The following is a 27,459-nucleotide window of genomic DNA, read 5'->3' on the forward strand; positions in this document are numbered from 1 at the left end:
AAGAGGCAAAAAACAACGCTTTATTATCATACCGCCAAACAAGAAGTGGAATAACACGCAATCAAAAAGACTGATATAAATAACCATGGTACTGCTGAAAACGTCATCTTGTCCCGCAAAAAACGAGCCGCCATACAGCATCAGCAAAAAAATAAAAAACTTATAGTCCCTGCGCGATGCTTCCCTGTACGGCCGGCACACCGCGATCATGTTTTATCGCGGTGTGCCGGGGGTTAATGTGCCGGGAGCGGTCCGTGACTGCTCCTGGCACATAGTGCCGGATGTCAGCTGCGATAGGCAGCTGACACCCGGCCGCGATCGCCCGCGCGGCCGATCGCGTATGACGTACTATCCCGTCGGTGGTCATAGGGGCCCACCCCACGTCTAATGTCAGAAAGGGGTTAAAACACACACTCCTGTCTTGTACTGTAAAGTTTTGCAGAAATGCGGTAACACACATTCATTTTTCTCCCTTTCACTCTAGATGATTGCAGAAAATTTCACTTTCGTGATCCAAACCGTTTAGAGACTCGTTTGGTCATGCCAGGAGGGATTGTGTCAAACATCTTTCAGGATTTTTTTAAGTCCCGTTTCACTGTTGGAGAAATATATAACTTTACAAGAGGCCTCTACCTTTATAAAGACTATATGGGAGTAAGAGAGTTTGTGGCATGGAAAGGTAAAATGGAGTTTTTATATACATCGGTAAAGATCATGGTGATTTTTTTTAATGATTTATGTCTATGTACCTGTTGAGTTTCCATTTGTCTTAAACAATCATGTGTATGTGCTGTACATCTCTCAGGAAATCACTTGGATGCTTTCCCCAACCATTTAACCCCAATGGAGGAAAATTTATACCTTGTGGATGGAGGATTCTCTATAAATTCTCCTTTCCCACTGGTGCTACAGGCAGAGAGGGATGTTGATATCATATTGTCATTCAACTACTCTTGGAAAGATCAATTTGAGGTAGGTCACATCTAAAGTGTTAGTGGAAACATGTGCACAGATAATGCATAACCACTGATAGGTGAAGTTAATAACATTGATTATCTCATGAAAATGATGGTTGTCAAGGTTTGGAATGCATTAAGTAGCAAAAAAACAGTTCTTAGAGAGAAGCTGTTGGAAGCAGGAAAACAGAACACATGTATGGGTCTGAATGACCCAAGGCCAAATTGGTATACCAGAGGGGTCGTTTTTTGTATTTAGACTCCTTTTAATCATTCACTCATTCATTGCAGCCATTTGGTAAATTTAAAACAATTCTCATTAATGTTCACTCTCCACCCCATCTTGACTGAAAAATACAGAAATGTAGAAATATTTGCAAATTTATTAAAAAAGAAAAACTGAAATATCACATGGTCATACAGTTGTGGCCAAAAGTATTGACACCCACAGATAATACTCAGTTTCTTCCTGAAAATGATTGCAAACACAAATTCTTTGGTATTATTATCTTCATTTAATTTGTCTTAAATGAAAAAAACACAAAAGAGAATGAAGCAAAAAGCAAAACATTGATCATTTCACACAAAACTCCAAAAATGGGCCAGACAAAAGTATTGGCACCCTCAGTCTAATTCAGGTCTTTGGAAATGGACTTGTAGCCTTAAGATTGCTCATGCTTCCTCACAATTTGGTTTCTCAAGTCCTCAGACAGTTCTTTGGTCTTCTTTCTTTTGTCCATACTCAATGTGGTACACACAAGGACACAGGACGGAGGTTGAGTCAACTTTAATCCATGACAAATGGCTGCAAGTGTGATTTAGTTATTGCCAACACCTGTTAGGTGCCACAGGTAAGTTACAGGTGCTGTTAATTACACAAATTAGAGAAGCATCACATGATTTTTCGAACATTGCCAATACTTTTGTCCACCCCCTTTTTTATGTTTTGTGTGGAATTATATCCAATTTGGCTTTAGGACAATTCTTTTTGTGTTTTTTCATTTAAGACAAATTAAATGAAGATAATAATACCAAATAATTTGTGTTTGCAATCATTTTCAGGAAGAAACTGAGTATTATCTGACAGAATTGCAGGGGTGTCAATACTTTTGGCCACAACTGTAAGCAGACTCTTTGCTCAGTATTGAGTAGAAGCACCCTTTTGAGCTAGTACAGCCATAAATCTTCTTGGGAATGATGCAACAAGTTTTTCACACCTGGATTTGGGGATCCTCTGCCATTCTTCCTTGCAGATCCTCTCCAGTTCCGTCAGGTTGGATGGTGAACGTTGGTGGACAGCCATTTTCAGGTCTCTCCAGAGATGCTCAATTGGGTTTAGGTCAGAGCTCTGGCTGGGCCAGTCAAGAATGGTCACAGAGTTGTTCTGAAGCCACTCCTTTGTTATTTTAGCTCTGTGTGCTTAGGGTTGTTATCTTTTTCGAAGGTGAACCTTTGGCCAAGTCTGAGGTCCAGAGCACGCTGGAAGAGGTTTTCATCCAGGATATCTCTGTACTTGGCTGCATTCACGTTTCCTTCAATGACAACCAGTCGTCCTGTCCCTGCAGCTGAAAAACACCCCCATAGCATGATGCTGCCACCACCATGTTTCACTGTTGCGATTTTATTGGGGTGGTGATGAGTACTGCCTGGTTTCCTCCACACATACCGCTTAGGCTAGGTTCAGATTGCGTTAGTGCAATCCGTTTAGCGCCTAGCGCTAGCGGATTGCGCTAACGCAATGTGTTTTAAAGGGGTCGCGTTAAACGTCCCCGCTCTCGCAGATCTTTGATCTGGGAGAGCGGGGAACGGACCGCGGGCGCGCCTCGGACGCTGCAAGCCGCGTCCGCGGCGCGCCACAAAACACCGGCACATCGCTAGCGCGTGCCGAAAATGGCACGCGCTAGTGATGCGCGTCCCCATTGCTGTTAATGGGCACGCTAATGGACGCGTTGCACGGCGTTAATTTCGCCGTGCAACGCTGTCCGTTAGCGCGGTCCCATTAACGCAATGGGAACCTAGCCGTAGAATTATCACCAAAAAGGTCTATCTTTGTCTCATCAGACCAGAGAATCTTATTTTCTCATAGTCTGGGAGTCCTTCAAGTGTTTTTTTTTTTTTTTTTTTTTGGGCTTAAGGCCCAACTGGTGGAGAGCTGCAGTGATAGTTGACTTTGTGGAATTTTCTCCCATCTCCCTACTGCATCTCTGGAGCTCAGCCACAGTGATCTTTGGGTTCTTCTTTACCTCTCTCACCAAGGCTCTTCCACTATTGCGGAGTTTGGCTGGACGGCCAGGTCTAGGAAGACTTCTGGTGGTCCCAAACGTCTTTCACTTAAGTATTATGGAGGCCACTGTGCTCTTAGGAACCTTTTGAGTACTGAAGAAATTCTGTTGTAACCTTGCCCAGATCTCTACCTTGCTACAATTCTGTCTCTGAGTTCCTTGGCCAGTTCCTTTGACCACATGATTCTCATTTGGTCTGACATGCACTGTAAGCTGTGAGGTCTTATTTAGATAGGACTTGATTTGGAAAGGCATACACCTATCAGTTTAATTAAACACAGCTGGACTTCAATGAAGGAGTAGAACGATCTCAAGGAGGATCACAAGGAAATGGACAGCGTGTGACTTAAATATGAGTGTCTGAGTAAAGGGTCTGAATACTTATGACCATGTCATATTACAGTTTTTCTTTTTTTAATAAATTAGCAAAAATGTCTACATTTCAGTTTTTATCAGTCAAGATGGGGTGGAGAGTGTACATTAATAAGAAAAAAATTAACTTTTTTGAATTTACCAAATGGCTGCAATGAAACAGTGAAAAATTTAAAGGGGTCTGAATACTTTCCGCACCCACTGTATTAACCCCTTTCTGACCTCGGACGGGATAGTACATCCGAGGTCAGAACCCCGGCTTTGATGCGGGCTCCGGCGGTGAGCCCGCATCAAAGCCGGGACTTGTCAGCTGTTTTGTACAGCTGACATGTGCCCGCAATAGCGGCGGGTGAAATCGCGATTCACCTGCCGCTATTAACTAGTTAAATGCCCCTGTCAAACGCTGACAGCGGCATTTAACAGGCGCTTCCGGCCGGGTGGCCGGAAAGGAGCGCATCGCTGACCCCCGTCACATGATCGGGGGTCAGCGATGCTTCTGCAGAGTAACCATAGAGGTCCTTGAGACCTCTATGGCAGGGGTCCCCAACTCCAGTCCTCAAGGCCCACCAACATGTCACGTTTTCAGGATTTCCTTAGTCTTGCCCAGGTAATAATTGCATCACCTGTGCAATGCAAAGGAAATCCTGAAAACATGACCTGTTGGTGGGCCTTGAGGACTGGAGTTGGGGACCCCTGCTCTATGGTCACTGATCCCGGATAGGGAAAAACGAAACTGAAAAACGGAAAATCCCAAGGTCATGAAAGGGTTAATTAATGACCTTGTATAGAACATACAGAGAAGAATTTCAATACTTGCAAATCCTAATAAGCTGCTTTGTAAAGTAATTATCACCAAGGTGGATAATTTAATACTACAGATGGAATTAAGAAATTTGACTGATTCCTGTATTTTTTAAATGGGAGGTAGTACAGGTTAGGTAAGATGTGGACAATCTAATGATATTCGATCCGGTCCCTGTCTACAAGAAACACACTTTCGCTTGTAACTTTTAGGATTGTTACTTCAAATAGGTGGCACTCTCCACAAGGAGAAACGTTACCCCTTTAGATACCTGTTACCTATGAAATCTACAGAAAACCTCCTACTATTTGGTTGGATCTATTGAGCAAGAGCCTTGAGAATCTAGTAATGACGGATTTCCAGCAGGGCGCCTGAGGGCAATCCAGGTCCAGTTAAACGCCTCTTGGATTGATGAATTTGACATGTATGTGCAAGTAATAAGTAAAAAATTGCTGTTGGGAGTTTCTAGAAGATAAGTGGTCTGCAATTGGAGCTGAAACTTTAGACAAGTTGATGTACAGAACTCCCTGCCTTTGAAATGCTGTGAATGCTGCTTGGTAGATATTTCGATAGAAATAAATCCTAAATTTATTTTTAAGCAATGGGTATGAATTCAAAATATATATTTATTTTATTAGCAAAATCCATATTCATCACAAACTAGCTTCCTTTGCTAATTACTTTCCAAATTGTATACTATTTTGGGTGGAGTATGGAAATGAATGAGATGTGTTGTACCTTACAAGTGAGTGTGAATGCAATATTTGCAATATTTGTCCTTCGTATTAAACATATTATTGCAAATCTTTATTATTGCTGGTATATTAGCAACATAATCTACTATGGTAAGTGCCATATAGATAAGAAGTGATAGGAAGCAATATAGTGCTAACAGAATATCTTTATTAAATAACAATCATTTAAAAAATCAGTTAAAAAGACAGGGCAAATGGGGCCTTCAAAATGGTGGGGAAAATGAAGCAGCAGCAGGTATTAAAGTGCACAGTGAGGCAGAATGTATTGCAGACACCCCTATTGAAAATAACCCGGGCTTAAATTAGTCTTTAGATCCAAAGATTGGCGGAAAAAGGGACGGGAAAGGGGGGGAAAAAAGGGAGGGGAGCAAACTTAACAGGCAATAAAATGTTGCTATTTTGTGCTAAATAGGCAAATGCAAATGAATAAATAACCGCCTATTCAAACAGTGGATAAGACAAAGGCCCAGATTAGAGTAAAAATAATGGAATGCTCAAAAAATGTGAGCTATATAGACTATAGAAGCTAAATATTTGATATCACAAGTACAAGCAGATCACAGTAGGTAAGCAGGTCTATTACAAGCCAAAAGAAAAAAGGTTCAAAATATTCAGTGAAGTACCTGCTGTGAGACTGATGCTGTGAAGCTGTGTAGTGAAATCAGCTGCTGCTGAAGATCCCCTTGCCCGACGAGCGCCTTTTTAACTGATCTTTTATATGATTATTTAATAAAGATATTATTTTATCACTATATTGTTTACTATCACTTCTTATCTATATGGCACTTACCATAGTAGATTATGTTGATAATATATTGTTGAAGTGTTCCTTAGGGTGCCGTCACACTATACGATTTACCTACGATCACGACCAGCGATATGACCTGGCCGTGATCGTAGGTAAATCGTAGTGTGGTCGCTGGGGAGCTGTCACACAGACAGCTCTCCAGCGACCAACGATGCCGAGGTCCCTGGGTAACCAGGGTAAACATCGGGTAACTAAGCGCAGGACCGCGCTTAGTTACCCGATGTTTACCCTGGTTACAAGCGTTAAACTAAAAAAAAACAAACAGCACATACTTACATTCTGGTGTCCGTCAGGTCCCTTGCAGTCTGCTTCCCGCACTCAGTGACTGCCGGCCGTAAAGTGAAAGCACAGCCGCTGTGCTCTGCTTTCACTTTACGGCCGGCAGTCACAGTGCGGGAAGCAGACTGCAAGGGACCTGACGGACACCAGAATGTAAGTATGTGCTGTTTGTTTTTTTTTAGTTTAACGCTTGTAACCAGGGTAAACATCGGGTAACTAAGCGCGGTCCTGCGCTTAGTTACCCGATGTTTACCCTGGTTACAAGCGAACGCATCGCTGGATCGCATCGCTAGATCGGTGTCACACACACCGATCTAGCGATGACAGCGGGAGATCCAGCGATGAAAGAAAGTTCCATACGATCTGCTACGACGTACGATTCTCAGCAGGATCCCTGATCGCTGCTGCGTGTCAGACACAGCGATATCGTAACGATATCGCTGGAACGTCACAAATCGTACCGTCGTAGCGATCGAAATGTTATAGTGTGACGGTACCCTTAGCCTCTTTCTAACCAGGACTATGGGAATTATTGCTGGTGTATACCTGATACTGGAATCTTCATACACTGCTCAAAAAAAAAAGGGAACACTAAAATCCCACATCCTAGATATCACTGAATGAAATATTCCAGTTGTAAATATTTATTCATTACATAATGGAATGTGTTAAGAACAATAAAACCTAAAAATGATTAACGTAAATCACAACTAATATCCCACAGAGGTCTGGAGTTGGAATGATGCTCAAAATCAAAGTGGAAAATGAAGTTACACTCTGATCCAACTTCAGTGGAAATGCCTCAAGACAAGGAAATGATGCTCAGTAGTTTGTGTGTGGCCTCCATGTGCCTGTATGACTTCCTTACAATGCCTGGGCATGCTCCTGACTAGGTGGCAGATGGTCTCCTGAGGGATCTCCTCCCACCCCTGGACTAAAGCATCTGCCAACTCCTGGATAGTCTGTGGTGCAACGTGACGTTGGTGGATGGTGTGAGACATGATGTCCCAGACGTGTTCAATCGGATTCAGGTCTGGGGAACGGGCGGGCCAGTCCATAGCTTCAATGCCTTAATCTTGTAGGAACTGCTGACACACTCCAGCCACATGGGGTCTTGCATTGTGCTGCTTTAGGAGGAACCAAGGGCCAACCGCACCAGCATATGGTCTCACAAGGGGTCTGGGGATCTCTTCTCGGTACCTAATGGCAGTCAGGCTATCTTTGGCGAGCACATGGAGGGCTTTGCGGCCCTCCAAAGAAATGCCACCTCACACCATTACTGACCCACTGCCAAACCAGTCATGCTGAAGGATGTTGCAGGCAGCAGATCCCTCTCCACGGCGTCTCCAGACTCTTTCACGTCTGTCACATGTGCTCAGTGTGAACCTGCTTTCATCTGTGAAGAGCACAGGGTGCCAGTGGCGAATTTGCCAATTCTGGTGTTCTGTGGCAAATGCCAAGTGTCCTTAACGGTGTTGGGGTGTGAGCAAAACCCCCATCTGTGGATGTTGGGCACTCAGACCATCCTCATGGAGTCAGTTTCTAACCGTTTGTGCAGACACATGCACATTTGTGGCCTGCTGGATGTCATTTTGCAGGGCTCTGGCAGTGCTCCTTCTGTTCCTCTTTGCATAAAGGCTAAGGTAGTGGTCCTGCTGCTGGATTGTTGCCCTCCTATGGCCCCCTCCACCTTTCCTGGTGTACTGGCCTGTCTCCTGGTAGCGCCTTCAACTTCTGGACACTACGATGCCAGATACAGCTAACCTTGCCACAGCTTGAATTGCTGTGCCATCCTGGGTGAGCTGCACTACCTGAGCCACTTGTGTGGGTTGTAGAGTCTGTCTCATGCTACCACGAGTGTGAAAGCACAACCAACATTCAAAAGTGACCAAAACATCAGCCAGAAAGCATTGGTACTGAGATGTGGTCTGTGGTCCCCACCTGCAGAACCACTCCTTTATTGAGTGTGTCTTGATAATTGCCAATAATTTCCATCTGTTTATGCCATTTGCACAACAGCATGTGAAATTGATTGTCAAACAGTGTTGCTGCCTAAGTGGACAGTTTGATTTCACAGAACTTTGATTTACTTGGAGTTATATTCTGTTGTTTAAGTGTTCTCTATTTGAGCAGTGTATTAACCAGCTGAGCCAAATGAGTTTATTACCTCGTCAACATCCCTCTGCTGCCTTGAATCTGCAGCTTTCCATTTTTGTGTAGCCATCTCCCTCTATGACGCTGCCCAATCGCTGCTGGGCAGTATCTGAAACTGGTTGAACAAGTGATCTTAGGAGATTTCCTTATTCCAAATGTGACTTCTCTGCACCAAAGTTAGTTATCTTATATCATTGTATCGCAAAGCAAGGCGGTCTCGCCAGATCACACTTTTCAACCAGTTTCACATGCTGCTAAGTGGTGAAGGGGGAAGAACAGCACACCACAAGAGTAAAAATTAATGAAACACCATCTTGGACCACATGCTTGTCTGGCGACAGTAGAAAAAAAACATATTTCAGCAATGGAGGGCCGAAATTAAAAATGGAAATCCGCACCAGATTCAGACCAGCAAAGGGATTTTGGCAAGGTGATAAACTCATATTTTTTTGGGACGTCTGACAGATCTTAAACATTTTTTGCCCTTCACTTCTGAGCATCACACTAAGTCTTAAAGGGACACTGTCACCTGGATTTGGAGGGAACAATCTTCAGCCATGGAGGCGGGGTTTTGGGGTTTTTGATTCACCCTTTCCTTACCCGCTGGCTGCATGCTGGCTGTAATATTGGATTGAAGTTCATTCTCTGTCCTCCATAGTACACACCTGCGCAAGGCAAGATTGCTGCTGGTGCAGGCATGTACTACAGAGGACAGAGAATGAACTTCAATCCAATAATGCAGCCAGCGGGTAAGGAAAGGGTGAATCAAAAACCCCAAAACCCCGCCTCCATGGCTGAAGATTGTTCCCTCCAAATCCAGGTGACAGTGTCCCTTTAACACCATTCAAATCTGCACAAAAAATTCTTGATACTGGTTGGTGTCAGGATCTGTTGTGGCAACACTACAGACTAATCCCAAAGAAGAATCTATTATGCGATACAGAATCTCTGATATCAAAATGAGCGCAAGTAGATAAATAACCTATGTATTACATGACTCATTAAGGAACTTAACATTTTCTAAAATTATAAAATACTAGAATAAATATAAAGGACTAATTACTCAGTTGTCATTAAAAAAAATGTTAAAGTGGATGTGTCGCGACAATTCACAGTTCAAGCTGCACTTATTGATTTTTCTGCACCTGATGAAGGCGGCGTATTACCATACTTTGAAAATTCATTTCAGAATGGCTGAATACTCATGGATTAAAACTTCAGTCCCCACCCACCTCCACCCAGTCTGACAACTGCGGCCTGTACGGAGCAGTGTAAGATTTCAATAGTAACAGGGAAGAGTTTAATTTCCAAAAAAGGAGCCATTCTGACATGAATTTTGAAAGTAAATACATCTGCCTCACCAGGTTCAAGAAATCTATTTAATGATGTAGCCAGGTTCCATTTTGAAAATATTGCAGAAATGACATGCATAGCAATATAAGTATAAGATTAAGATATATGCGTATACTATGGCTCTGGGGCAGACATATCATTGGTGGAACTTGTGCAGCTGTACAGGGGCCCATAAGATAAGGGGGCCCATTTTCAATTTCAAAGCACATGGAATTGTGCATCGTGATGATCTGTTGAACTGCAAAGGGCCCATATATTGTTCTTGCACAGGGGCCCTTTTCTGTCTGTGCCCACCAGTGGTATGGCCAAGATACTAGCCAATTTTGGACATAACAAATGCCTCCATCTCAGACTCGAGAAAACCACTATTTTATATAAATAGTCATCCTTATGTGTGTGTTTTTTTTTTTTTACTTTAAAGGTTCTTCGGTTAACTTCAAAATACTGTAAGGAAAGAGGCATCGCCTTTCCCGATATCACGGTGACGGAAGCCGATGAGAAAAACCCTAAAGAATGCTACATGTTCATGGATAGCGCTAATCCACGCGTTCCCATAGTGCTTCACTTTCCTCTTGTAAATGATACATTTCGTGCTTGCAAAGAACCAGGTACCGTAATTGTTCCGCATGACATTTATGGTCATGCAGTTTTCTTCCTCAGTTGATATACTAGTATGCTGAATGAAATAATCCAGTGTTGAATATAAAGAAAAATATCTCAAGATGCAGTGAATCACGCAACAATGACGCCGTTGTAGCTTAGGGTAAGATTGTTTTTTCCTTGCAAGTCGCATCAGATCTGAGCCTGCCAATTTAGCGAGGTGCATTAAAGATTTCGTCTTTTAGGGGACATATCGTGTGATTCATGCTGCACTAACTGCGGGCAGTAGTAATCCGAGCATGACTGCCTGATTGCAGCATTTAAGGGAAGTCGGTCTGGCGAAACGAGGCTTTTCCGAGCACTGCTAGATGTGAGCGATTGGGCTCTCCTGTATGTGTACACAGGTAGCAGAGACCTCTCAATCACCCCAGATCTGTGTTGGGAGAAGCCGGTTAGGGACAGTGCCAGATCTCGTCTTCTCCCTATACAGTAGTCCTGGCTGGATCTTCAAATTATATGATTCATGGTTTGGGCAACCTAATCGAGTGACCGATTCCCAGAAGACACATAGGAGTCAGATACATTTGTGCACTGACAGAAATGTAAAATATTATTTTGAGTAGAAAATATGGGCACTCGCGGCTGATATGTTACTGAAAATTTCTGCAAATAAAATTCTGCAGCTAACATGGATATCTGTAAACTGCAAATGTGTAAGAAATCACAAATGCAGATATTATGGCATCTTTGTGGCAAAGCCAAAAAGGATTTGAAACAGATGGGACATATAAAACTAGAATTTGTAATCCCTTTTCTACCAGATTCATTTCAAGCTTTTGCTTTATAAAAAAAAAAAAAAACACATCAAAAACAGTTTTGTATTTCGAGCCCAAGTGTAGATTAGCACTGTCCGCCCCCCCCCCCCCCCATATAATTCTCCCTGCATAGTTCCCATATCTTTCATGCTTATTGGCTGTTTAGATGCCGTTGATTTTGCGCCCTGGGAATTTTCCAGCAGATTTACCATAACAATGCTGGAACATTCCGATCTGCTGCACAACTAAAATCTTTGCTCTTCATCTCTCTCGCAGGGCTCCTATATACACCCTTCATTTTTTTCTTTGAAGGTATTTTCCTGGCGAGCAGTGACTTGGGGAAGCCAAGCTTGAGCCGTATTTTGAAGCACAGTGATAATTGCATTACACAGCACTGGAGGAGGATTCCAGGGTTATTGATGGGAGGGAAATTGAGGTGTCTCCAGGAAGGATTATTTGGCACCAGTTCAAAATTGACGCAATTTCACTTTTCTTTTATTCCTGCTGCTCCCCTGAGTTTTCCGGGGATTTTTTTTTTAAATGTGTCATAACATTATTATTATTATTATTATTATTCATTTTTATGGCACCATTTATTTCATGGCCCTTTGCATGTGAAAAGGGGCATACAAACACAAGTACAATAAACATGAGCAATACAAGGCACACACAAGTACAGAAGGAGAGAGGACCCTGCCCATGACATCTACAGGGGATGGGTGAGGATACACTAGAAGAGGGTAGAGCTTGTCGTGCGGCGGAGAGATATGGTCTTTTTATTCAGTGCTGTTTTTTTTTTTGTTTTGTTTTGTTTTTTATCAGTGGACATGACTCGTTGGGACTGGGTATTAAAAACATATCTCAGAGAATTTCAACCCCAGAGAATCCTCCATTGTAAAGACCATAAAAATTAGCACTAACTAAAATGGACACTTTTTTCGAACCATATACTGTACAGTGGGGAAAATACGTTTTTGATATGTTGTCGATTTTGCAAGCTTTCTCACCCACAAAGAATGGAGAGGTCTGTAATTTTTATCGTAGGTACGCTTCAACTGTGAGAGAATGAAACTAAAAATTAAAATAAATAATCACATTGTATGATTTTTATGTAATTAAATTTAATTTTATTGCGTGAAATAAGTATTTGATCACCTATCAACCAGCAAGAATTCTGCCTCTCACAGACCTGTTAGTTTTTCTGTAAGAAGCCCTCCTACTCTGCACTCATTACCTGTATTAACTGCACCTTTTTGAATTCGTTACCTGTATAAAAGACACCTGGCCACACACTCAATCATAATCCAAACTCTCCACCATGGCTAAGACCAAAAAGCTGTCTAAGGACACCAGGGACAAAATTGTAGACCTGCACATGGGTGGGACGGACTACAGGACGCTAGGCAAGCAGCTTGGTGGTGAGAAGCCAACAAATGTTGAATCAATTATTCAAAAATAGAAGAAACACAAGATGACTATAAATCTTCCTTGGCCTGATGCTCCATGGATGCTTTTGCCTCTTGGTAAGGAAGATTCTGAAAAAGGTCAGGAATCAGCCCAGAACTACACGGGAGGACCTGGTCAATGATCTGAAAAGAGCTGAGATCACAGTCTCAAACATTACCATTAATAACACACCACTCTGTCATGGCTTGAAATCCTGCAGGGCACGCATGGTCCCTCTGCTCATGCCAGCACATGTCCAGGCCCGTTTGAAGTTTCCCATGACCGTCTGGATAATAAAGAGGAGGTATGGGAGAAGGTCATGTGGCCAAATGATGCCAAAATAGAACTATTTGGTATCAACTGTACTCGCCGTGTTTGGATTAAGAAGTATCTGTACAACCACCAAGAACACCGTGCCAACCATGATGCATGGTGCGGGAAACATTATAGTTTGGGGGTGCTTTTCTGCAAAGGGCACGAGATGACTGTTCCGGGTCATGTATCACAAGATTTTGTCCAACAACCTCTGTCCCTCAGTAAGATCTTTGAAGATGGGTCGTGGCTAGGATGAGCGAATTTGATCATGTCTCTGCTTATTTGACAAGCTATAGCGCTTACCGAATAAGCCGCAGAGGGAACCGGGATACATGGAGCGTTCCGGCTGATCAGCTGTTCGCTTCCGCAGCTGCATGTGTCGGTGCTGTGTCACAGTCACAACACATGCATGGGGAGTCTGTTTGTTGGGCTCTCCATGCATATGTTGTGAATGTCAAGCATCCACGACACATGCAGCTGCGTAGCCAAACAGCTGATCAAGCGGAGTGATCCAGGAAGCCGGGTTCCCTCTGCAGTTTATTCGGTAAGCGCTATAGCTTGCCGAATAAGCAGGGACCAATCAAATTTGCTCATCTCTAGTCGTGGCTGGCTCTTCCAGAATGACAATGACCTGAAACACATAGCCAGGGCAACTAAGGAATGGCTCCATAAGAAGCATATTTCATGGCCCTGGAGTGGCCCTGCCAGTCTCCAGGACCGGAACCCAATAGAAAATCTTTGGATGGTGATTGAAACTCAATGTTGCCCAGCGAGGGCCCCGAAACCTGAAAGATCTGGAGAAGATCTGTATGGAGGAGTGGGCCAAAATCCCTGCTGCAGTGTGTGCAAACTTGGGCAAGAACTACAGGAAACGTCTGATCTCTGTAATTGCCAACAAAGGTTTCTGTACCAAATATTAAGTTCTGTTATTTTGTTTTATCAGATACTTATTTCATGCAATAAAATGCAAATTAATTATGTAAAAATCATACAATGTGATTTTTCTGTTTTTTATTTTCAGATTCTGTCTCCCACAGTTGAAGTGTACCTACGATAGAAATTACAGAACTCTCCATTCTTATTTTCCCCAATCTATACCATTTGATATGCTCTCACGATGTATGTAAATGACTTTGGTCCTGTCTGATGGACATACTCAGTCCCTCCTCTCTGTTCCTAATTGCATCATCCACTTTGCGAACCCGAGATACCGCACTTGCGCAGTAGCCTCACAGGACTGCGCAGGCGTATGCTGCTCTGCCTTACAGTGAGCAGAGCATAAAACAGCACTATAAAACTGAAATGTGAACATCGTAAAAAGAAAATGCTTAAAATGTAGCTTTTTCATCATACTGACACAAAAAAATTAAATAAAAAGCAATCAAAAAGTCGTATGTAAAAAAAAAAAAAGAAAACAAAAAGGGTACAAATGAAAACGCCAAACTGTCCTGCGAAAAACAAGCTCAATCTGTAAAAAAAAGTAACAGCTCTCAGGATATGGCGCTTCAAAAATATTCATTTTTGTAAAATATTGTTTTTAGTCTGTAAAAATAGCAAAAGCATTAAAAAAATAAAAATCTGGTATCGCTGTAACCGTACTGACTTGACACGTACTGACTTGATACGGTGAATCGTGCAAATTAACCCCTTCACGACCTCCGCCGTAATATTACTGCGGAGGTCCGATCCCCTGCTTTAATGTGGGCTTTGGTGCTGAGCCCACCTCAAAGCCGGGACATGTCAGCTGTTTTGAACAGCTGACACGTGCCCGCAATAGCGGCGAGTGAAATTGCGATTCACCTGCCGCTATTAACTAGTTAAATGCCGCTGTCAAATGCTGACAGCGGCATTTAACCGGCACTTCTGGCCATTGGGCCGGAAATAAGCGCATCGCCGAACCCTGTCACATGATCGGGGGTCAGCGATGCATCTGCATAGTAACCATAGCGGTCCTTGAGACCTCTATGGTTGCTGATGCTGGATTACTATGAGCACCACCCTGTGGTCGGCGCTCATAGCAATGCAGGAATTCAGCTACATAGGATCGATCTGATGATCATCGCTCCCATGTAGCTGAGCCGACCGAGTTGTGCCATCTTCTAGCCTCTCATGGATGCTATTGAAGCATGGTAAAAGTAAAAAAAAAAAAAAAAAAAAGTTTAAAAAAATATGAAAAAAATATAAAAGTTTAAATCACCCCCCTTTCGCCCCATTCAAAATAAAACAATAAAAAAAATCAAACCTACACATATTTGGTATCGCCACGTTCAGAATCGCCCGATCTATCAATAAAAAAAAAGGATTAACCTGATCACTTAACAGCGTAGCGAGAAAAAAAATTAAAACGCCAGAATTACGTTTTTTGGTCGCCGCGACATTGCATTAAAATGCAATAACGGGCGATCAAAAGAACATATCTGCACAAAAATGGTATCATTAAAAACGTCAGCTCGGCACGCAAAAAATAAGCCCTCACCTGTCCACAGATCACGAAAAATGGAGACACTAAGGGTATTGGAAAATTTCGCAATTTTTTTTTTTTTTTTAGCATGTTTGGTGTCTATGAACTCGTAATGACCTGGAGAATCAAAATGGCAGGTCCGTTTTAGCATTTAGTGAACCTAGCAAAAAAGCCAAAAAAAAACAAGTGTGGGATTGCACTTTTTTTGCAATTTCACCGCACTTGGATTTTTTTTCCCGTTTTCTAGTACACAACATGCTAAAACCAATGATGTTCAAAAGTGCAACTTGTCCTGCAAAAAACAAGCCCTCCCATGGCCATATTTACAGAAAAATAAAAAGTTATGGGGAAGGAGGGGAGTGAAAAACGAGAACGCAAAAACAGAAAAGGGCAAGGTCGTGAAGGGGTTAAAAATAGCTGAAATGCTGGTTTGTGTTTGCTCTTCATCTGAAAAATCTGATTGCAAATAGATTCAAAAAAAAATCTCCTACTCATCGTGCAAAAAATGAGCCTTCGTACAGCTCTGTTCACCAAAATATAAAAATTACAGCTCTCAGAATATAGCACCGAAAAGCTTTTTTTTTTTTTTTTTTTTAAATAAAGCTTATTTTAGTGTGTGACAGCCGCAAAGCATCGACCCGAAGAATAGCCATCTAATCACTTAGGGTATGTGCACATGTATTTTTTAGCTCTGCGGATTTTTCCACAGCGGATTTCATAAATCCGCAGGTAAAAGCCACTGTGTTTTACCTGGGGATTTATTGCGGATTTACCGTGGCTTTTATGTGGATTCCACCTGCGGTTTTACACCTGCGGATTCCTATTATGGAGCAGGTGTAAACCGCTGCGGAATCCGCAAGAATTGACATGCTGCGCAATGTAACCTGCAGCGTTTCTGCGCATTTTTTTCCACAGCATGGGCACTGCGGATTGCGTTTTCCATAGGTTTACATTGTACTGTAAACGCATGGAAAGCTATTGCAGACCCGCAGCTGCAGATACGCAGCAAAATCCACAACTTGTGCACATAGCCTTATACCACACGAGGAACGGCGTAAAAAATAAATAAAACCAATTCTTCACCTGCTGTTGATTTGTTCATTCTGCCTCCCAATGATCTCAATAAAGCTCGGCTCACTTTTATCCTGTGCTCTCCAGTGAGCGCTCACATCAGGGTTCCCATGTAAATTCCCAAAAATGTGATTCAGACGAAGATTTGATTTGTGACGAAAGTCTTAAATCCAGATGTTTGAATCCTATTGTCAAAGACTTGAACATAGTTACCAGGTTGATCTTTTTGTATCCATCATACAGTGTCCAGGTACAAGGAAATGTTTTCCCACAGGTGTTCAGCTCATTACTAATAGTATGCCTGTGGATTCATCCTCGTTTGTAGTTTTTGTTTTATTTCCCCAATGTAGGTTCCTCCAGGGCACCTTGTACATTGTATCATGTACACTATATTGGAGGAAAGCAAAATTCCAATAAGCATTATCGATGGTGGAGACCAACTGTATACTATGCTGAACGTATGTGTATATATTAATACCCACTTTTACATTCCCGTCTATCACACCACCACCTATGCATGGACATATGGACAACTGCAGCATATGATAAACTAATCAAAAAGAAGCACCAAGCAGTCATAAAGTCTAAATATCAAATATTTTATATCAAACATGATAATAGCCAGACAAACCGTAAATAACAGGGCTAAAATGATTACAAAAAGGGAGTCACCCGCAACATGCAAAGCCCAAGGTAGGGTGTATCCCTAACACAAAGAGTACTAACATACAGGTAACAGCTTAAAGTGCATAATGATACTATACAGTGGCCTCCCATATAGGTAAAAAGTAATATGGCCACAATACATGAACACTCCATAGTAGCAGGGAATAGGCCGTGCACGTTACCTGATGCCGATGGTAAGTATTGTAGGGACACCTGTCCACCCCGACGCGCGTTTCGGTATGGTACCTTCCTCAGGGGGCGTATTGTCCCTACAATACTTGGCATCGGCATCAAGTAACGTGCACGGCCTATTCCCTGCTACTACGGAGTGTTCATGTATTGTGGCCATATTACTTTTTACCTATATGGGAGGCCACTGTATAGTATCATTGTGCATTTTAAGCTGTTCCCTGTATGTTAGTATTCTTTGTGTTAGGGATACATCCTACCTTGGGCTTTGCATGTGGCGGGTGACTCCCTTTTTGTCATCATTTTAGCCCTGTTATGTACTGTTTGTCTGGCTTATATTGGAGGAAGTATATGAGAGGAAATCCATGATCTTATAGTCCTGAAATATACATCCCCCTACATGAGCATCTTGAGGAAAATTTATGTTGATCTTACTAAATAGTTGATAAAATGAAGGTTTAATTAATAATTTATTTTAAACAGTCCTTTGACTGCATTGATAATACAGTATACAACTTATGTTGTATGGTGCATTATCTAACCTTTTCATGCACGGACATAGCGATCACGGCATGTAAAAAGTTAAACAGCAGTGACTGCACATATCTGTGCTCCTGGCTGTCACAGTGGGAGTTGTGCAGCTGCCGCCTGCTCCATCTCTGAAAAGTACATGTACGGCATGGCTCAGTAAAGAACACTTTTCCATAATGCAAATGTGTGTATCAAAGTGTATGAAGTGAACAAATGGAAAAATTCAGTGTTTGTAACGTAATTTCTTCTGAATTTTAAAAATGGAAAAACCCCTCTGTCCTTAGTAAAATCAGAGGAAAATTAAATCCTTGAGGACAAGTTGGAATATACAGGGTGGGCCATTTATATGGATACACCGGGGTGGGCCATTTATAAAGTTGCATTCAAAAATGTCCAACTTCAAAATGGCCGCCATGGTCACCACCCATCTTGAAAAGTTTTCCCCCTCCCATATACTAATTTGCCACAAACAGGAAGTTGATATCACCAACCATTCCCATGTTATTTAGGTGTATCCACATAAATAAGTAAAAAGGGCAGCACACTGCAGCGCCAAAACATGCAAACTTGAAAACACGAAATTTGAACTGCATTACTGCACTAGAAATATGAAAAATGAGAGCTTTTAGCGCATAAAAATGGCCATATTTATGTGTACCTCGTAGCCACTTTACGGCATCTCTCTTATACGAGGTCCTACGCTTGACCTACCTCATTGAGAATAAACGTCTCCATCTGAACGGGTACATGTGAAACCTCTTCTTGGACTCAAATTCTCACTCTCTGTGGAGGGGTATTAGACCTACTATAATTAAAACACCTGTGGCTAGGAGGCGGGAGTGCACGATCAGAAGGCTAGAGAATACATTTCAAAAACCTGACCTGCACATCCAAACATAGACTGAGTGTGAACAGGTGCTGAACCCAGAGTCGCCAACTCGTATATAGTTAAGTAAAAAGGGCAGCACACTGCAGCGCCAAAACATGCAAACTTGAAAACACGAAATTTGAACTGCATTACTGCACTAGAAATATGAAAAATGAGAGCTTTTAGCGCATAAAAATGGCCATATTTATGTGTACCTCGTAGCCACTTTACGGCATCTCTCTTATACGAGGTCCTACGCTTGACCTACCTCATTGAGAATAAACGTCTCCATCTGAACGGGTACATGTTTTGAAATGTATCCACATAAATGGCCCTCCCTGTATATTTTTGTTTGTTTTTTTGCCTGTTGAATGGATGTGATAAACTTTCTTAATTATTCTTTTAAATGTTACAGGAGTTTTTCGTGAGACAGATGAAGAAAAGGTTTTTGGGGATTTTGTGCTTAAAAGAAATGATTCTCCTTACAGAACACAACATTTTACTTACGAGACAAATGATTTTAATAGACTAGTAGAGTTGAATCGTTACAATGTGTTGAACAATGAGCAAACGATTAAAAGCGGCCTCAAGGCGGCACTAGAACGAAAGAAAATTAAAAGGACCTATCGTGGATTAAACAAGAAAAGAAAAAAGTGAAAATTGGATTCCGAAACTACAATATGTGCCACGAATGCCATTTTCGTTTGTAAATGGGATGAATTAATATTCACTGAAAAATAAAAATGTTCATTTTACAGCATTTTTTTTTATTTTTTAGAGAGTTGATTATGTTTGAATGTTTAAAACTTTAAAAGGAGCACTCCGGAGCCCATCTACACAGATCGCAAACCACTGAAGGGGAAAACATTGAAAAACAAAAGTTGTGGCAGTCTCCAAACGTTTGCGGACAACTGTAGCATGAGCACTAACTTCCAGCGAGCAAATGAGGGAAAATGCTGCAGCTTACTATGGTTACTTAATTTACTCACTATTTTACCACCAGTCCTTACTGTTTTATTTTAGATTTCTAAACATTTACAGAAAACAGCCGCAGTTAGGGAAATGTGAGCTTACAGGCTGCTTCAAAGTGAGGAATATGTACATTTTTCCATGATCACATATTACAAAGTTTTTAATTACATCATAAAAAATGTATGCTTTATTTATTATGCCTTGCTAATATAGTGCCATCATATTCTGCAGGGCTTTACAGAAATCATCATCACTGTCCCCATTGGGGACACCCACATCCACATAACTCTGTGTATTATATATATGATTTACATCCTTTACACAATATGGGCTGTAATTATATATAATGTAATGAGATAGTCACTTAATCACTCACATGCAGTTTGCAGACTTGTGATCATGTAATGACTGACGTTTGTTCTGCTTCTCTCAGTGTTCTAATTTTTGCATTTGAGCGATCACATGTGACTGCTTAAATCAGCAAGTAGAGTGAAATCCTAACAGAGCATGTTACACAACTTTAGGACTTGGCGTGTCAATGTCCACCTGTAGAATAACAAATACAGGGGACACCTATCTAGGGGAGCAAACAGCGAGAAGCCCTAGGGGACTGGGCTCTTGATAGTCGCCGTATGTATGTTTTATCTGAAACGCCTCAATGTCAAACAACACATACTGCAATACAGGGTTGGACTGGGGTGTTTGAGGCCCACTCTACAGTTATATGTAAATACTTGACATAGTATACCCAGAGCTCTTGTGTAGACAGGTAATACAATGATCAGCAGTGCCACTATACACTGGAGCTCTGTGTATAATTTACAGGTAATGCAGGGAGCACCAGTGACATTATACACAAGATCTCTGTATATAGTGTACAGGTAATGCAGTGATTACCAGTGACGTTATACACAGGAGCTCTGTATATAGTGTATAGGTAATGCAGTGATCACCAGTGATATTATACACAGGAGCTCTGTATATAGTGTACAGGTAATGCAGTGATCACCAGTGACATACACAGGAGCTCTGTATATAGTTTCAGTGTACAAGTAATGCAGTGCTCACAAGTGACATTATGCACAGGAGTTCTGTATATAGCATACAGTGTACAGGTGATCACCAGTGATGATATACACAGAAGATCTGTTTATAGTGTCAGTGTACAGGTTATATAGTGATCACCAATGACATTATAGTATACACAGAGCTCTTGTGTAGACAGGTAATACAATGATCAGTAGTGCCACTATACACTGGAGCTCTGTGTATAATGTACAGGTAATGCAGGGAGCACAGTGACATTATACACGAGCTCTGTATATAGTGTACAGGTAATGCAGTGATCACCAGTGACATTATACACAGGAGCTCTGTATATAGTGTACAGGTAATGCATTGATCACAAGTCACAATATACAACAGAAATAAAGCAATTTATATTTCATATATGGTATATCATGTTTTCATAATATAGCGCTACATATTCAATAAAGTTGCATTCATACCGCATATAGGGGACAAATTACGCCACACCAGACTACATAATACTATCACATAATGACTGAATACTTCAATATTGATCATTAATAAAACAGTACTAATATTACCATAAGGGCCATTATACACAGGCCCTCTGTACATAGTATAGTGTATAATGTCAGTGTACGGGTAACACACTGACTTGCCAGTGATGTCTGTAGTTGAAGTCATTTGTCTTCGTTTTTCTTCATCCAGTGCAGACTGCCATAACATCTTCCAGTCAGGAATCGTCTTCTTAAAATAAGACAAAGTTACCTATAGCTAATCGCTTCCAGAGCACATTCCCCACCTTTTCCCCAACTTCTACACTAAGTCAGATGAAAAAAAGAAAGCAACATAGTACCTCCCTGCAGTTACAGGGCCCCCATTTGTTCCCCCCCATGGAAGATGATATCAAAGGTAAATTAATCTACAGCAGTAATAATGGCCCCTCCATTATGTCCACACTTGCCACCATAAACCAATAATGTATGTTCCTCATCCTGACCCCCATACAGTAATTGTCACCCCTTTATTTAATAGGGTCCCAGATCCTAGGCCCAGTATTGTGGACACAACATAGTCCTCCATAAAGTATTATGAGCACCACATAGTCCTCCATACATATTTATGAGCCCCATATATTGCTCCATACAGTATAAAGGATCCCATATTTTGCTCTGTACAGTATAATGGGCCCCATATTTTGCTCCATACAGAATAATGAGCCCCATACATTGCTCCATACAGAATTATGGTCCCCATATATTGCTCTATATAGTTTAATGGGTCCCATATTTTGCCTCATACAGTATTACGGGTCCTATATATTGCTCCATATAGTACAATAGCCCCGTATATTGCTCCATACAGTATAATGGGTCTCATATTTTGCTCCATACAGTATGATTGGCCCCATATATTGCTCCATGCAGAATAATGGCCCCCATATTTGCTTCATACAGTATAATGGGCCCCATATTTCACTCCATACATAAAAAATCAAGAAAGAATAGAAGAAAGGCGTTCCAGCTCCTTTAAAAATTTCAAAAACTTTATTTCTCCATTAAAATGCGAAACAGCAATCCTTGCCTTAGTGCGAAAATGTGAGTGCAGAGTACATGCGATGCGTTTCGATCTAAATGATCTTACTCAATGCATGATGTTTGACAAACTGCAGTGGCTATTAATATACAGATGGACCAATCTCTTCACTGATACAAGTCACATGACTCATTACCACAGGTCCTATACATGTGAACTCCACTGCAGCTGCAAGAGATGAACAAACAAATAAGCCAAGGTAACACAACATACTTAAAAAATGTAGATACACAATAATAAAAACAATAATACAATAAGTAACTAGCAGTAATGATACATGATCTCATTTTTACGATTTAGACCAAATGGGTGTCTTGTTCCCAAATTGAAAATCCAGAAAGCTTCTCTGGTCAGAAGCTGTCTTTTGACATCTCCACCTCGCTGTGATATATTAATATGCTCTATGCCCTGGATTGTCATGGTAGATGTATTCCCTTCGTGGTGCACATTAAAATGCTTGGCGACAGCTGATATATTTTTACTAGCGATGTCATTTCTTCCTAAGTCCCTTAAGTGTTCAGATATCCTAGTCTTCAGCTTTCTGGTCGTGCAGCCTATATACGCTGCATTGCATTCAGTGCAATCGATTTTATAAACCACATTCTTAGTGTGACAATTAATGAAACTTTTTATGTGATAGGTTTGGGTTTTATCTCTGTTCTGGAACATATTTTTTACCAGTGCATTACGGCAAGTGGTACAAGCGGCAACTCCACACTTATAAAAACCTTTACATTCAAGCCAGGTTTTGGAAACCGGCTGTGAAGAAAAGAAACTCGGCGATAAAGAGTTGCCAATAGTGGGCGCCCTTCTCGCCACAACGTTAAGACCATCCCTAAGGATTTCAGAGAGAAAATCATCTTCTTTTAATAAAGGTAACCTTTTCAAAATAATATTTTTTATCTCCTGAAATTGAGTGCTATACTGAAAGCACACATACGGTTTTTTCTTTCTGGCCTCTTTTTCTTTGCTTTTTCTTTGTCATGGGTCAAAAGACTATCTCTGGGCTTACTATCCACTATTTTTTGTGCTCTGCTGAGGGTCCAATCTGGATACCCTCTTTTTTTTAGTTTAGTTTTTAACAAAGAAAACTCCTCTTTACTTGCCGTATCTTTACTACAATTTCTTTTGAGCCGCGTGTATTCCCCAACGGGAATCGATTTGACGGTATGTTTGGGGTGGCAACTTTTAGCGTGTAGTACTGTGTTCCCACTGATGGGTTTAACATGCGTTTTACTATTGATGATCTCATCGTTTACACCCATTAGATCAAGATCCAGGAAGGAGATTTCATTCTGGTTCCATCTGTGGGTGAATCTAATGCCATAATCGTTCCCATTAATGTACTCCATGAAGTCCGGCACGGTAGACACATCGCCACCCCAGATGATAAGGGTGTCATCAATGTATCTACCGTACCAGACAAGGAGACTGGCAAAAGGGTTATCTGCACAATAAATGAAATTACGTTCCCAATACGACATAGTAAGATTAGCTAATGAGGGTGAATATTTAGCCCCCATCGGAACACCTGTTCTTTGCTCATATACCGTTTTTTCAAAGGAAAAAATGTTGTGCTTCAAAAGAAAAAAAGTGACATCCAGGACATAATTAGTAAAGTCTTGTGTATAAGTACTGAAATTTTCCAAATAGAAACGTACCGCTTCCATGGCCAATGTGTGTGGGATACACGTATATAATGAAATTACATCACAACATAGCCATGAATGGTTTTCGTTCCACACTTTGGTAGAAAAAGTTCGGAGGACCTCTCTGGAATCTTTAATGTGACCGGGTAATTTGACTACAAGCGGTTGTAAGATGGAATCCACCCACTCACATAAATGCTCATTCATTGAGCCTATGCCCGAAACTATGGGTCTCATTGCTGGTAAACCCACCCCTTTGTGTACTTTAGGCAAACCATATAGTATGGGCATTTTAGGATGGGGAACATATAGATAATCTGCTTGTTTTTTACTGAGGATACCTAGGCTCAAGCCTTCATTTATGATGATGTTAATTTCCTCATTATATCTCTTTGATGGATTTCCCCTCATTTTACCATATGTTACATCGTCCGTTAGTAGTTCCAACATTTTATCTTTATAATCATTTTTGTTCATAACGACTATCATGCCCCCTTTGTCACTTTTTTTTACAATTATCTCTTTTTTGTTTTTCAATTCTGCAAGAGCTTTCTTTTGTTTATATGTGAGATTATTAGTTTTATTTTTATATGTTGCTTTAGACATTTTGTCCTTGAGGTCCTTCAAATCTTTTTCTATCTTATCTTGGAACCTATCCATACACTCCACCCTAGATTAAATTGGGTAGAAATATGGATTTTTAGTGCCAAAATGAGTAGTCTGTTTATTATGTCTAAATTCCGTTTCATTCTGTGCCGATAAATCCAATAGACACGAAAGCGCTAATTGCTCGCCAAAGTCCAAATGTGCAAACTCATTTTCCTCTTGTCTTTGCATTTCTGAGACTCTCTCCTCTTCACTGTTGGAGAAATGTTTTTTTATGGTAAGATTTCGTATAAACTTATTAACGTCCATAATAGTCATAAATAAATTAAATTCATTATCCGGCACGAAATTCAAACCCAGGGACAATACATCTAATTGATCAGTTGTAAGTTCACAATTGGAGAGGTTAATGACATTACATCTTATTTCTTTTTCTGTCTGCTCCGATATCTGGTGGTCACTCTTGGTGTATTTTTTATGCTTTCTCCCACCCCGTCTTTTACGTTTTTTGACGGTTTGTATGATGTCCTCCTGTTCTCCCACGTGTTATTTTCCAGGGATATATCTGATGTACTGATATTTGTATCCGTTGATTCGGCATCTGACGATATAAAGCCCACCTGCGATTTATTGGTCGGTTTTCTATGAGCTGAGCTGGTTTTTAAAATGGATCTCGGGGATTTATAATTTCTGTCCCACTGACCCCACTCATAAACTTTATACGAGGCATAATCTTTGAGATCTCTCTCGAATTTCCGTTTTTTGCGATCCATGATTTCAGTTTCAAGCATGCTGATATTATTCTTCATTATTTTTAATGAGGATTCGAAATGTGAGGAATCCCTGAATTTATCAAGGGTGATATTTAGTTCCTCAATGTTCTTTTGTATTTCACCCAATTTCAGTTCCTCATTTTTTATTAGCAGTCTCATCGGATTCAATGAGCAATTCGTCAGTACCTGGTTCCATTCTTTCTGAAAGTCTTCAGAATAGATCGTGGTGGAGACTTTTTTTATTCTTAAGCCCCGTGGGATCATCTCTTTTGCCAGATAATTATGTAGCGTAGTATTATTCCACCAAATTCGCATCTCTTGTTTGGAGAGTTTTTCTAATTACGACATGTGCAAGGAAAAATCAGAATTAACAGCTGAGGTGCTGTTGAAGTCACCAAAAACTTGAGCAGCCTTTGCTGATCTTTCATTGTTATTCATGGTGCCCTTCAGTGCTCTGCACTACTAACATTCACACAAAAAATAATATATGGCAGGATAAGAATCGTGAGACCACGGCAAAGTCCAGAAAATGCAATATGCTGAGAAAAAAAAAATGGAATAATACTACGCTACATAATTATCTGGCAAAAGAGATGATCCCACGGGGCTTAAGAATAAAAAAAGTCTCCACCACGATCTATTCTGAAGACTTTCAGAAAGAATGGAACCAGGTACTGACGAATTGCTCATTGAATCTGATGAGACTGCTAATAAAAAATGAGGAACTGAAATTGGGTGAAATACAAATGAACATTGAGGAACTAAATATCACCCTTGATAAATTCAGGGATTCCTCACATTTCGAATCCTCATTAAAAATAATGAAGAATAATATCAGCATGCTTGAAACTGAAATCATGGATCGCAAAAAACGGAAATTCGAGAGAGATCTCAAAGATTATGCCTCGGATAAAGTTTATGAGTGGGGTCAGTGGGACAGAAATTATAAATCGCCGAGATCCATTTTAAAAACCAGCTCAGCTCATAGAAAACCGACCAATAAATCGCAGGTGGGCTTTATATCGTCAGATGCCGAATCAACGGATACAAATATCAGTACATCAGATATATCCCTGGAAAATAACACGTGGGAGAACAGGAGGACATCATACAAACCGTCAAAAAACATAAAAGACGGGGTGGGAGAAAGCATAAAAAATACACCAAGAGTGACCACCAGATATCGGAGCAGACAGAAAAAGAAATAAGATGTAATGTCATTAACCTCTCCAATTGTGAACTTACAACTGATCAATTAGATGTATTGTCCCTGGGTTTGAATTTCGTGCCGGATAATGAATTTAATTTATTTATGACTATTATGGACGTTAATAAGTTTATACGAAATCTTACCATAAAAAAACATTTCTCCAACAGTGAAGAGGAGAGAGTCTCAGAAATGCAAAGACAAGAGGAAAATGAGTTTGCACATTTGGACTTTGGCGAGCAATTAGCGCTTTCGTGTCTATTGGATTTATCGGCACAGAATGAAACGGAATTTAGACATAATAAACAGACTACTCATTTTGGCACTAAAAATCCATATTTCTACCCAATTTAATCTAGGGTGGAGTGTATGGATAGGTTCCAAGATAAGATAGAAAAAGATTTGAAGGACCTCAAGGACAAAATGTCTAAAGCAACATATAAAAATAAAACTAATAATCTCACATATAAACAAAAGAAAGCTCTTACAGAATTGAAAAACAAAAAAGAGATAATTGTAAAAAAAAGTGACAAAGGGGGCATGATAGTCGTTATGAACAAAAATGATTATAAAGATAAAATGTTGGAACTACTAACGGACGATGTAACATATGGTAAAATGAGGGGAAATCCATCAAAGAGATATAATGAGGAAATTAACATCATCATAAATGAAGGCTTGAGCCTAGGTATCCTCAGTAAAAAACAAGCAGATTATCTATATGTTCCCCATCCTAAAATGCCCATACTATATGGTTTGCCTAAAGTACACAAAGGGGTGGGTTTACCAGCAATGAGACCCATAGTTTCGGGCATAGGCTCAATGAATGAGCATTTATGTGAGTGGGTGGATTCCATCTTACAACCGCTTGTAGTCAAATTACCCGGTCACATTAAAGATTCCA

General features: G+C 40.8%; 1 protein-coding gene across 2 annotated transcripts in view; it reads left to right on the plus strand.

Moving 5' to 3' along the window:
* PLA2G4F (phospholipase A2 group IVF) overlaps positions 1 to 19,478 on the plus strand; it is a 120,496-nt gene extending 101,018 nt beyond the window's left edge. For both annotated transcript variants that reach the window (XM_069730631.1, XM_069730640.1), the window contains 4 exons: positions 485 to 679; positions 806 to 972; positions 10,183 to 10,369; positions 19,139 to 19,478. In XM_069730631.1, coding sequence (XP_069586732.1) covers positions 485 to 679; positions 806 to 972; positions 10,183 to 10,369; positions 19,139 to 19,380 — 791 coding nt within the window. In that variant the 3' untranslated portion in view covers positions 19,381 to 19,478. The remainder of the gene's footprint in view (positions 1 to 484; positions 680 to 805; positions 973 to 10,182; positions 10,370 to 19,138) is intronic.
* Positions 19,479 to 27,459: the final 7,981 nt, after the last annotated feature.

Source organism: Ranitomeya imitator, chromosome 1 (assembly GCF_032444005.1).
Source record: "Ranitomeya imitator isolate aRanImi1 chromosome 1, aRanImi1.pri, whole genome shotgun sequence".
Classification (NCBI taxonomy): Eukaryota; Metazoa; Chordata; class Amphibia; order Anura; family Dendrobatidae; genus Ranitomeya; species Ranitomeya imitator.